Source organism: Tauraco erythrolophus, chromosome 10 (genome assembly GCF_009769465.1).
Source record: "Tauraco erythrolophus isolate bTauEry1 chromosome 10, bTauEry1.pri, whole genome shotgun sequence".
In the NCBI taxonomy this organism is placed as follows: domain Eukaryota; kingdom Metazoa; phylum Chordata; class Aves; order Musophagiformes; family Musophagidae; genus Tauraco; species Tauraco erythrolophus.
The window spans coordinates 23,811,486-23,824,712 of record NC_141474.1 but is presented as its reverse complement, the minus strand read 5'-3'; the positions used below and the strand labels follow the sequence as shown (position 1 = coordinate 23,824,712).

The window sequence follows — 13,227 nt, the reverse complement described above, 5'->3', positions numbered from 1 at the left end:
ATCACAAAAAGGAATTCTGCATCTGCATCAAGGCTGTATCAGAAAAGCAGCAAATCACTAGACAGTAGCAGATTTCTCTAGTCCTTCATCCACCCATCCTCTGAAGCAGGAAATGTAATTTGTATAGGAGAGTACATCATAAAGAGTACTTAGCCCTAGTTTATAAGCTGTTTTTAACTCTTCTTCAAAAGAAAAAAGAGTTTTAGTAACTACAGAAAGAAACTTAAAGCATTCAAAGGTCAGGAAACACCAGCCTAAAGGCAGTCAGTCCCTTCACATAAAAGCATGGTCTCTATTCATAGAAGCACAAACTATTTCTCAAATAATACAATATGCTGTAATTATAAAACTGTATTTGTGGGAAAAAATTATGTAGCAAGCAGAAGTACTGAGGCTCTCATATTTTTGTAATGCAAATAAGGCCTATTCTTCAATGTGCAAACCTACCTTTCAAGAGTTTAGAAATATTCGAACTACATCTAAAGCATTCTTAAATATGAGGCAAATTTAAAAAAAAAAATCAATCAGAATTAACACATTTTTTCACTAGAATTCAATTTTCAGTCTTTACATTGTATTAACTCAGGCTTCTGCTTCTAATGAAGTACTGGACCCAAACACAAAAGCTTTGAACTCAAATATATAGAAATTAATATTATAATGAATCATATTTAAAAATAATAAAAGCCTTTCCAATGTTCAGATAAGGCACTTCTGAACAGAGATTACAGCAACAGTGCTAATAGAAAAAAGCAGCATTACTAATGTCCTAGCAGTATAATGGAGAACCACCTATGCTCTATTTGGAACCTGATAGAATTGTGTGGGGCAAGTCTCAAAAGGCAGAAAAATCTTAGCAACTAAATTCACAGTAATTAGATTTCTAATTATACCTACAGCATTAGTGATTGCTATAGTTAAAACTGCCTGAACTGTTCCATTATTCCCCTATTTTGAAAAGCTCAGTTCTTCATCCTTTCAGCAGAAATTCTAGAAGCTTAGTCTGTGCCTGAATATAATTTTTTTTTAAAAAGTTTAAATAGAAGAAAAGAGAGGTCTGTGTCTGAGTATAGAGAGCAAAATTAAACTTTTCAATTATATTAAAAAAAATACTACCTTTAGAAAGAAAAAGGTGGTTGTGGTATGAAGGCAGCTGGAAAGCAGGAAGAACGGCGCCTTTGATGTGGTGAATGCGAAGGCTGAAAAACCCCAAACCCGCATTCACGACTGCTCAGGTTGTGCACTTAGTTCTTCAGGCACTCGACAGCTGCACCTTGGGCAACTTCTAGCAGCAACTTACACCAGCCACATCATCCCCTAAGTACAGCACCTACATCCAGCTGCCAGCACTGCTGATGCAAACGTCACCGGTTTTGTTATTATCAGTACAGCACTCTGAAATACTGCTGTGTTCTCACAAATATCAGCATATGATCTCTGTCTCAAGCAAGCGACTTCAGCATCTTACTGGCCTCCTGAACTACGCAGGTGTAGAATGCGTAATTACCGGAGAGTGAGCCTTATTTGGCCAACCAGCCACTGGATCAAGAACCTGAAGACCTTTATTCTATTCATAGCTCTGCCCTTGAGCTGCTCTGTGACACAGAATAATTTCACTTTCCTGTGCCTCAGCTTCCTCTGCCTTCCTGAGTCAAGTCTATTTAAGCCATCACCTTTCATTCCAAGAAATGCGTCTCAGTACATTTTTTTCTTAGGGTCTCCAGACACAATCACAGCTGAGAAGTAATACATGCATAGTATTAAAGCTGTTCTGAGATTGATTCATTTCTGACAAAGATAAAAAGATGCAATTCCACTTATAAATTATTAACTTTGCCAATATTTATTTAGAGTAAGCCTTCATATGTAGGAAGCCATCAGCTACTTACCTGTTGGGAAAGCTCAATTTGCACTGATTTCTGTGCCATCTCATTTTCACTACTTCTGTTAAAGCAAACATTCATCTGTGCGTAATGTTTTGAACTCCTCAGAACATGCACACTCACTGTAGCTAGAAAAGATATCAGTTAAACTTTTCTGTAGTTACACTGTGCTAACTCTTTTTGTTCCAGGAGCTATTAAGGGGCATATCTACTGTGCTGTTGCAGCTCAGATGAACTTCCCATTTAATCAGTGTCCCTAACAGTGAAATCCACATGATAATAGCTGCAAAAAAATGACACACTGTAACAGGGCCTCAGTTAAAGTAGGAGAGATTCTAGCACCATCTGAAAAAAGTTAAAGACAAGCAATGGACACATTTATAAGCTCCTAAAAATGGAAATAGCTAATTTTAACACATTCTGATTTTTCTTTTTTGAATAGAGCAAGAAATGCTGAATTCTGACCCTCAGAGATATATGTATCTTGGATTGTCTAGGCATTTGGTTATTCAAAATATCAAGAACTGGTTAAAAAAATATCCTGTAGATTCTGTACCTGACTTGAATTTTGGCACTATCGTCACACACTATTACTTCCTCGGGAAAGCAATGCATACAAGAGCAATATAATCATGCGGTGCCATGAAGGAGTAACCACTTGAAATCAGCTGAGGTTCAAACATCTATTCAGGATACGCACACACAGTACAAATTACTTTTTGCTTGCTGCCTGGGTGCACAATTACATTCCTTCTGAAGTGTAGAAGAGATACATAATTCATACAGAGCTATACCTCATGACCCAATTGTACTTGTCCTTGCCAGGCATACTCAGGATTGGCTGTTTTATTGCCTCAGACTGACACTGTGATGTAAATCCAGACTGCCATGAGAAAAAATTAGATGTTATAGTGACAAGAGCACCAAAAAGGTTGGCAGAAGATAACAATCTAGGAAAAACCTCCTCTGCAAAACATCCCTAAAGTGTGACAGACATGGTCAGAATCAATACTAAGGCTGTAGTCAGAAGATCACAGCAAAAATGGTTGTCCAACTCAAGACAAATCAGATATTACCTCCTTCGTGCCAGAAGTTCTTGTCCCAACAACGTCGGCAGAACTGATGTGAAGCAGAACTGACATGGGCGTGAAAGGTGCCCACAACCAGCCTGCCTGTATTAAAGCCAGTGGAGAAAGTGATCTATTCTATCAGAGTGACAGGGTGGAGCTGCCATGAAGGCTGGTACTATCTTAAGGCACCATTAGCCACTGCTGCAATAGCAACAGGTCAGAGGTGCGCACTCTGTGCGTGAAGGGGACGTTCAGCGAGGAGATGGAGGAAGGCAGCGAACCGCTCACTGACGCAGATGAGACAGGCCTCACAGGGAGGTATTGTTCCCAGCTGAACTCATTGCTAAGGGGTTCACAGCCAGCTGAGATGAATAAGCCCTTTCACCTCTGACAGCACTCAGCTGCGGAGCAATTGCTAAGAGAGGTAAAGTGCTTTCACGGCATTGTACCTTCCAGAACACGGAAAGCTGCTTTGACCTCTGAAAAACTGCATCAGAGGACACAGCTTCAGCTGCACGTGAGACACTGAGCGCTTCCCCTTATGAGCACTATCTCAATCTGCCTATCAAGAGTCAGAGGAACATACCCTTCCCAGACTTGGTGGGGAGAGGGAGGAAACGCACAAGAGTTAAAGAAGTGAAACATGGGTGAAACAAATAAAACCATGCTGTTTCAAACTGGGCAAGTTCATCCCACCATTGCACCCATCAGCTAGCCACACAAATGGAGAGAGGGGGAAACATAAAGGCAGGAACAGGGACCCAAACAGCAACAAGACTGCTGCTGTCAAGAGAAGCAAGAGCACCTTACTATTTTAGGATCCAACACTAAGACCCACCTGTGTGTAGGGGGATGGAGAGGTATTCTGGCACCTTGCTTTTGTATCTTGCTAAAAAGTCAACATCAGCTCAGAACTAAAGCAGTAACCCAGGGCTGAAAAAGCTAAAAAGAAGACAGAATAAAGATGAGTACACGTACGGCATTACAACCACTCCTCGATCCACAAAGTGTTCAGGAGGCTATGCTCTTAATGCCCTTCACTAAACTTGCCCCTATAGGTTCCCAAAGCCTGAAGAGTGTTCAGGTAGTTTTCCTCCTCTGGAGAAATCTCAAGGACAAGGCAACATTATGCTTCCTCCCTCCCTCAACAGCTCTGTCATGCATCATTTCTTGTTGCCCCAGCAGAGTTTTGTACTGCACTGTTATCATTACAGCAGCACTAGAAATTCCTGGAGAGACAGCAAGGTCCCTAGAACTGCAAGGTTATAAAGGAATGTTTGGTATTTCACTAAATAGGCAGTAACAGATCAGGAAGAGAGGAAACATTTTCATTCCCCTATTCCTTTGGTCTACCTTGTGAATGGCTGTCCTCTAAAAGACAGAGAGGCACTCGTAATTTTTTTTTAATTTTGTTTTTAACTCTCTCATTGACTTTAAAAGTTCTGATTTATGTTCACTGAGCAGACTGTCTATTCTGTCCTGGTGGCAGACAGGCAGCTGCCTCCAGTGGGAAGAGCAGGCAGTTCTATGTGGTTTCATCAAACAGCCAGAGGAAGAGGAATCAGGAATATGCACATCTGTCTTCAGCCAACATAAAAGTAGCTAGCACAATCAGGGCTGTGGAAGATACTACCAAGTTTAAGTTTAGCCATCATCCTTATTCTGGCAGGTTAACAGGAAGCACAAAGTATCTGGAACAGCAGTAACAATTTCTGGGCACTAAATCCATTTTTCTATGTTCTGCACAGATAAGAGAATCATCCATCATAGATGGCACACTAAAGTTTTCAGTTTCAAGCTGAAAACAAGTGGAACATTTCAGCCCAATAGGAGAATTCTTAGAAAAGTTAAGCTATTTTACCAGACAGATGTTGTTTTAAATTCTATTTTTATATCTTTGTTTCTAATGTTCACTGCTGCCTCCATAACATTACTTCTCATTTTTAACATTTAAAAAAAGCATCATTGTGATCCTCAAATCCCTAAAGCATCTGAAAAGTAGCAAAGAGATTCCTTAAATCTGTAGCTAGATCCATGTTACAAGAACTTTCTAAACATTTGTTCCCAATTTTGGTGCAATAAGTACAGCACTAACACAAACTACAGAACAGCTGAGGAGATGAAACAAACTTTGAAGTTAGTAATAACTCAAACATTAGTGAATTCACAGTAATCCATCTCAATGCTGTTCCCAGTCTCCTCCTGCAGAGCAAAAAAGCAACTGTTTCAGGAAACTTACACTGATGTGTAATACTGTCCAAAACAGTTTTTTTTAAAAAAAAAGTTAATGCCCACAGGGTTAAAGTCTCTCAGGCCTTTCAGCCTGGGGAGCAGTAACAACAGCAATAAAATCTACCGTAAAGAACACACATCCCCCACACTCCCCAAGGCTAAGGCCAAAGATAGACACAGAGCAACCGAAATGGTTACCATCACCATTTGCTGCCACCCCTCACAAGAGGGGCATGAGTACCTGCTAACTCTACAGTAAAAAAGGATATGCTCTCTCATCCACCTAACCATAAATTCAGTCAGCTTAGCTCAAACTACTTTCATCAGAGATTTATGCTCCCAATGCCAAGTTGAGCTGGCCCCAAGAGGTTATTTTTTTATAGGAGCACTCCTGCATTTCCTTCTCCTGGCAAAGGCAAGTAGGATAGTAACTCCCAGAGATGAAGGTCTGAACACGAAACTATGACGTGCCTCTCTCCACAATGGGCACAAGCTTGTTGCCATGGCCTAGTTGCTCACACACCGACTGAATGCCTTTTAATTTGTTTTTCATTAAACAACAGAATGGAGAGAAGTCAGATGTCCGTGTACGCATGATCCACTCCCCTAACGTAGAACAAATGACACCCCCAGCAACTCAAGATACAACAGGTGTACCCACACTACATGTCATCATGCCTAACTTGAGGCTGTAGCCACATGATAATAAAGAACACGCATGTTCCAAACCCTTGTAAAAAGATCCATTTCTTCAGCACATTTTCAGTCTCTAATACAAGAATTGACCAGCATATCATTTCACTTTGAAAGAAAGAAATCAGTATTTATATTAAAGATAAAGGTTTGATTGCTTTTGATTAATTTAGCCTTTTTTGCTGTGAGACTGGTTTCCATGGAAATGCAAGCAGACCAAAAACCTGCTACCAGAAATGAGTCAGTTTTGCCTGTATATGCCTCCTCAGTTCTCATGGAAACAGACATTAAAAAAATAAATAAAAAGGATAAGGGTCCTGAAATGCCTTCACAAAATCTCTTCCTAGACCTTTATCTCTTTGGCTCCCTTTCCAGAATTAGAGTTGAAAATAACATGGAGCAACAGATGATAGAGTAGTGACTTGATTTCTTTACAGAGACATCGACAGTATGTACCTGGAGATGCTTCAAAAGCCCCATTCAAACTGACAAGCTCAAAATCTATAGCTACGAATTGCATTAACTTAGGTTTTGGCAAAAGTACCTAAAGTAGAGTATATTTTTCTTTAAATTAATTCAATGCTAATGTAGATAGAAATACAATAGAGATCAGAAAAATGGCGTCACACTGTCCTTGTTCCAAGTATATTTCAGTACTTCGAGAGGAAAAAAACCAAAAGAAAAAAGCTGCCTTGGGGGAATAAGTCCAATATTTCCATAGCCAGGACATTTTTTAATGGAATCATTCCTTCCTTACAACACATTCATTTTCAAGTTGCAAAATCAGCTATACACATACCAGGTTAAGTAACAAACATCAGTATTAAATTTTAACGTGACTATATTCTGTCCTTCAGTTATGGGTAAAAATGCATTCCTCCAAGTTGATAAAGCAAATCTAAGAGGCACTGTCAGCAAGACTCCATCTCCCACTGTACTTTTCAAATAGGGCACCTTCCCACCTGCTGTCTTCTTCACACTCGTACAGATAACATCTTTCTTTCTCCTCAGAGCCAAACGCATCAGGGAAGGTGGAAGGCATAGGACAGGGAGTTGTTAGGAAAGAGGCTGCAGTGCATGCCTCAGACCTTCAAAACCTGCACCTATCACTACCATTACTATGTAAGAATTCCCTGACGGCTCGGTGCCCAGAAACACAATGAACAGAGTTATGATTACCTGCTGCTGCAAGGTCCTTCTAGAATGCAGAGGACAGCTAAACCTGATATCAAACTTCTTATTTCCTTGTTTATCTCCCACATCACATTATCAGTTCTACGTGCTTAGCACACCTCCATGCAACTCAACACTCTTAATCAGAGGGCTGCATCATCTGCCGTTATGGTCTGTCTGGGAAGAAAGTGCAAGGACAGTGTACATCTCTTACCACTGCTGTCAGAGACTGAAGCTGCATTACAGAAATGAGGAAAGAATAAAGAGAAAGGAAAGCTTACCTCTGTCCTAAATAAACACTGCTCATGCATTCCCAGAGATCACTGGAACTCAAAAGCCCTCCTGCATTCACACAGTGTTACACATCACTTTTTTGCACTTGGCTACTGCTCTGAGAACTAACAATATATTGCCACTGACACGACACAAGGCTCGGGGAAGAGCAGCCAGACATGATACTCACTAAAAGGATGAGAGAGAGGTAGCAGTCACTGGAGGTTTGTCTTGAATGGAAGAAGCACTTGAACTTAATTCAACCTTAATTAGTTCACATTAGCTGAATTCAATCTACTCTTGTCACAGGAAAGATAAGCCTTAGAGAATTAATTCTTTACACCTTGACAAAATACAAGGGAGAATAGGAGAGTTACACAGGAAGGAGAACAATCTCTCAGAACTCACTGAGGCATCAATCAAGGAGGATAGATCTAAAGTTAAATGGAGATGGTAAGAGAAACATTGATGTGTATCTTTCAGTCTATTCGGTTTAGCCTTCTTTCTTGAAGGTCTCAGAAGTACAAATAAACAAATTACTTTATTCATTTACTTTAGCAGCTAAATATACAAACATCCAAAGTCTCAGCGGTGACTAGATTCCTTACAGTTACCATTCAAATTCTTCCATAACAACAACATACACAGGCGTATTCCAAAACATTAAGCAAACAAAACACACAAGCAGCAAGTAAGCAAACCAAGTATTTTTCACCATACTCTATGGCAAATTTGTTTGTGTCCGATATTAAATACAGGTGTCAAGTTTACTAAAACCAGTCTTCAAAGAGATTGCAAGGGTGTCGGATGTCGGGATCAGCTTAGTTTCATACCTCTTCTCGCACAAAGAACAGAACAAAGATGAATGTGACTACTGAAGCTAGGGAGTCACTATTACACAGAATAAAGACACTGGTCACGAGAAAAGAGACAATAATTTAATAAGAAGGTAACTTACACATAAAATCAATATCCTTAGATTATTAAGCACCCCAAAATTAACACATCTAACTTAGTTTTGCCTTTGGAGACATCAGCATTATCATATCAATCTTAAGGAAACGTACAACATCACATGCTGAATTGCAATTCAGGAAATAAAACCACAAACAGCGATCAAGCACCACCCGGCTTGTGCACTGACCTAAGCAAGGCTCCCTTTCAGAAAACAGCAAGTATAATTGCACCATTATACATTGTATCATATTACACATGCCCAAGGAAGCCTAATCACGGTTAAACAAGCGACTTAAATTCTGTCGTTTGTTAACTTCCAAACGCTTATTTATAGAAGCTTAACATTAACTCCTCATATCAAGTTTCCCAATACAGGCTTTTAAATCTGCGTAAGTTCCTCATGTGTAAAACTACACAATAAATAAAACATTTTTTGACACACACAAAACTCTGAATATCAACTGAAAACTTTTTCCATCTTAACTGTTTTCAAAAGTAGTCACAAAAAATGTTCCCCTCTTACACTAGACTGGTGTTTACACCAGTATCTCTAGGAGCTTCATCTGGTATTTAAGACACAATCCATGAAAGCATCTAGAAGAGAAGGAACAATGGTACAGCCTGTATGAACTGTGACAACAGATAAAGATCAATAAGGTAAATCTTAAAACTGGAATCACTGCTTTGTACACCTTGATGCAGCTTAATGCAAGCACTGCAACTTCCAAGAATAAATGAAGAAGACATTTTGCACACAAGATTAGAAAAAAAGAGACAAGCACCTAACAAAAAGTCTGTGACATCACCTCACAATGCTCCTGTCAGAACATCCTGAGTACCCGAAAGCAGCCAGTACGAGCAACAGAAATTAACTAGGCTGCAACTTAAAGTCATCTTTCCAGGTAAAAGTATTCCATTCATAGAAATCCACGATGTTTACATCTAGATTTGCAACATTGCATCACATGGCAAAGTTACCACAAAACTTCCCAGGGACTGACAAGGCGTAAAATGACCAACGGCACACAAAACTACAGGCACAAAATCCAAAGAGGAGAAATCTGAAGAAATTTACAATCCACTCCAGCACCTTGGTACACAGCACACAAACACAAAGTTTCCCCTCCACAAAGTTCAGGTACAAGTTGTGGCCTGAAAGGTTTTTTTTCAGGCCTTGGGAAGTCCCAACACAATTTCTGGTGGTATAAAGGAAGCAAAGGATGGCAGGTGGTATAAGTAAATAACAGATCATCATGAGGTAGCAGATACAGTTCTTTTAAATACATTCTGTACTTATTTTTATGCAGGAAGGAGTTTCTGTACCTCATCAACAAAAGTGCTTTTTTTTAAAAGGTCACAATCAAGATTTTTGACTCCCTCTCTGAAACACAAACCTGAAGAAACAATCCCTGCTCAGAAAAACACTATGCATCTCCTTTTACAAATCCAGTCTTCCAATACCTGTTCTAGTACAAGACACCTTAATGCTCCTCCTGTCAAAAATCACTGCATCAGCGCAAATATCATATCCAAGTCATCATCTTGCAAAACTTCTTAGAGCACGTAACAACAGATACAGAGCATGTAGAGGTAGAAAAGCATTGAATTTAATAGGCATTGCAGTAGAAACCTCCAGCAGCATGCAAAAAAACACAATACAGCAAAGATGGAGTTTGACCAACAGCTTTTTTGCTGGACAGAAAAACAATCCTTCTGGACCAGTGTTTCTCAGCCACTGATCCACGGAGCAACGAACGGTCGGCTGTGAGACATCTGAAACAGCCCATGGAACAGCTGCAAAGAAGGCTGGCTTGCGTTTTGGGAGGAAAGGAGATATTTTCTTGGGTTTATATTTTCAATGGACAATTCTCACATGCAAGCAAGAAAGCAATCAACACAAGCAAAAATAAGAGCAGCAACTGAGCAATCGAACGTCAGCCTAATTTATATCTCACTGCAACTAAAACCTCCTATGGCATTACCGCACAGTGCCCTCCTCAGATTATACTCAATGAGGTCAGATGTCTCTTTGGACTTAAAAAGGTTGAGACACATCATTTTAGATGACAGATAGTTGGCAGATAATAATATGGAAGATAAATGGAAGATGAGGATTTCTGAAGGACAAAGTAAGATGATGAGATAACTAGCATATACAATTATAGAAAGAAATCAAAATCCATCAGAGAAAAAAAACTTGTCTTAGGTATTTTAAAACGTACAGAAAGATTCAGGGAACAAAAGCCTCAGCACACAAACTCTTTATTTTGACAATTAGGAATCATAAACTAACACAGAGCATTCTAAGAACTAAAGTCTCTAATGCTAGATTTCTAGAGTGTGAACCTGCTTTCGTACCCAGTAATAAAAGTAAAACCATAAAAAGCATTAGGTAATCACAAATTCAACACCTTCAGTATACTGAAAACTCCAGCATTTTATTTGGCTTAATCACATCTTTCTAAATCAGAATCATCCCAGTACTATCGCAACTATTTGACAGACATTTTATGGAGCCCAGAAACAGTTACACGGTGCTCATACTTACTCGAGTCCTCCCATCTGAGGAGGTGCAACTTCCAAGCAGAATAGTACAGAAATCCCAGTACTAGAAAGAGGCAGAGGGCTAGCAGCAGGTTACGCATAAACACCAACAGTCCCATCTTCACATTAAATCTGCTCTTCTACATGACCTGAGAAAGAAAAACAGGTTGAGGTTGGAGCCACCTTCTCCGACACTCATCCCTCCAAAACATGCAATCCCACGCCCACAATAACGCACAGATCCAAAACCACGCTCCCCACAAGGCAAAACACACCAGTTACCCAAACCACACCAGTAAATAAGAATTACCACACTAAGCAGCTGCCTTTTTTTTTTTGTCACGAGAGTAAACGCCCTTGTGGAGAGGCAGGAGGGCACCGCAACGCTCCGGCAGGGCAGCAGCCCAGCTCCTGGTTTGCCCTTACGCCCCAGCCCACTTCAGATCATCGGTCCCCGAACCGCCGCAGCCGAGGAGGCCTGGCGAGCACCTCGGTCCCGCCAAGCACCGGAAAGCCCAGACGTGCCACAAAGCAAACCCACAGCGCCCAGGGGCTCCCCGGGGGTGTCCCACGGGCAGCGGGGCCCGCGGGAGCCCGCCAGCCGGCCGGGGACGGCGCAGGTCCGCCCTGGAGCCCGGCGGGAGTCCCGGGCACGTCGCGGCGGGCAGACGCGCTGCCCTGAAGGCTGGGACGGCGCCGGGGCAACGGGGCCCGCCTGGCCCGAGCAGGACAGTAGCTGGCAGCCGCCTGACAGTTGCCAACGGCCGGCTGGAATCTGAATTTGAGCGGGCAGCGGCACGGCGCGAGCCAGGCACCCCGCCGCCTGCCCCTGCCTCGCTGGGCTTCGGTCCCTTCTCCCCTCTCGCCGCCCCGCGCCCCGCCCCGCCGGGCCCCCCTCGCCGAAACGGCGGCGGCCACTGCTTGATCCCCTCCGCCCCTTCCTCACCCGGCCGCCGCCGGCTCTGGGCGCTCGGCCGCCGGCTGCGACCCCCGGGCGCGGGGCTGCGGGCGCCGCCATGCCGGGCGCGGCGCAGCGGGACCGGCCGCCGCCGCCGCCGCGGCGCTCAGGGGCACAGCGGCCGCCAATGGGGCGCCGGGGCGGGTCGCCGAGCCGCCAACCCGCCCGCATAGCGGCCGCCACCGGCCAATGGCGCGGCGCGGGGGGCTGCGCCCGCAGCCAATGGCGGGCGGGAGGGCGGCAGGGGGCGGCCGCCGGAGGGGCGCTGCGGCAGGGCGGCGGCGCGCATGCGTGGAGCCCCCTCGTCCTCCGTCCTGACGGCATGGCGCGGCGCGCAGCGCTCCCCCCGTCCCTGCGCTGCTCCGGGCTGCGCTGCACAGCGCTGCTCCGCTCCAATCACTGCACCGCGCTGCTCCACTGCAATCACTGCACTGCACTGCTCCGCTCCAATCACTGCACCGCGCTGCTCCCCCTCCCCGTCACTGCACCGCTCTGAGCCTCCCTCCCAACACTGCACCGCAATGCCCTGTTCTATCACTGCACTGCACTCCCCCTCTCCCAGTGGATGCGGCGCACTGCTCCACGCTTCCCCACTCGCTGCCGGGCATCGCTCCTGCAAATCACAGCAGCGCTTCCCGTCACTCACTGGCACCTCCGAACGGCTGCAAAGCGTGCCTTCAGGCACTCCACTCCGCCATCCCTTCCTCCAGGCACAGGCACTGCAGGACCCCTCCAGGCATTGCGCTGCCTGTCAAGCTCCATGTTGTCTCATTGCTCCAACTGCAGCACTGCACAACACTGCACCTTCCTCCAGCTGAGACCCCTCCAAATCTTGCAGTCAGTGCAGCCACACCATACCACACCTCCCTCCTATCCAGCTGCTGCATCCCAATGGCAACACTGCAGGTCCTAGCCTCAAGTCACTGCATCTCCGTGCACTGCATCTCCCTTCAGTTGCCACACTGCCCAGCCTCCAAGCACTGTTCAGAACAGCTGCTAACTACTGCACTGCTCTGCCCAGCCTAGCCTACAGCCCCTGCACAGAGCAGCCCAACCCTCTCTTGCAACCAGTCACTACACCACACTGCACCTAGCCATGTCGCACAGTCCAGTTTAACATCCAGTCCAGTCCCTGCTCCGGGTCACTGCCTTCACGCTATCCTTCAACCTCACATCGCTTCATACCTTCAGATCTTCACAGCACTGCATACCAAACAAGGTCCTGTCCAGCACTGCACAGCACTCCACAACCTCCCTGGGCTTCCCAGTGTTGCACAGCCTTCACCGGTACAGCACGCTGGGCTGCACAGTCCACACCAGCTGCCCTCCCACAGCACAGCACGGCTCACATCACCCAGCCGGTACCACACGGCCAGCAACGCTTCCACACAGTTCCCGTTACGCTACTGTCTCCATCTTCTCACTACACAGCTGCCTCATGAGC

The 13,227-nt window shown here is 44.3% G+C and overlaps 1 protein-coding gene across 1 annotated transcript in view; it reads right to left on the bottom strand.

Moving 5' to 3' along the window:
• The window catches only part of ST3GAL3 (ST3 beta-galactoside alpha-2,3-sialyltransferase 3), a 184,252-nt gene extending 173,246 nt beyond the window's left edge, over positions 1-11,006 (bottom strand). The window contains 1 exon segment of the mRNA XM_086617229.1: positions 10,830-11,006. Coding sequence (XP_086473355.1) covers positions 10,830-10,944 — 115 coding nt within the window. The 5' untranslated portion in view covers positions 10,945-11,006.
• Positions 11,007-13,227: the final 2,221 nt, after the last annotated feature.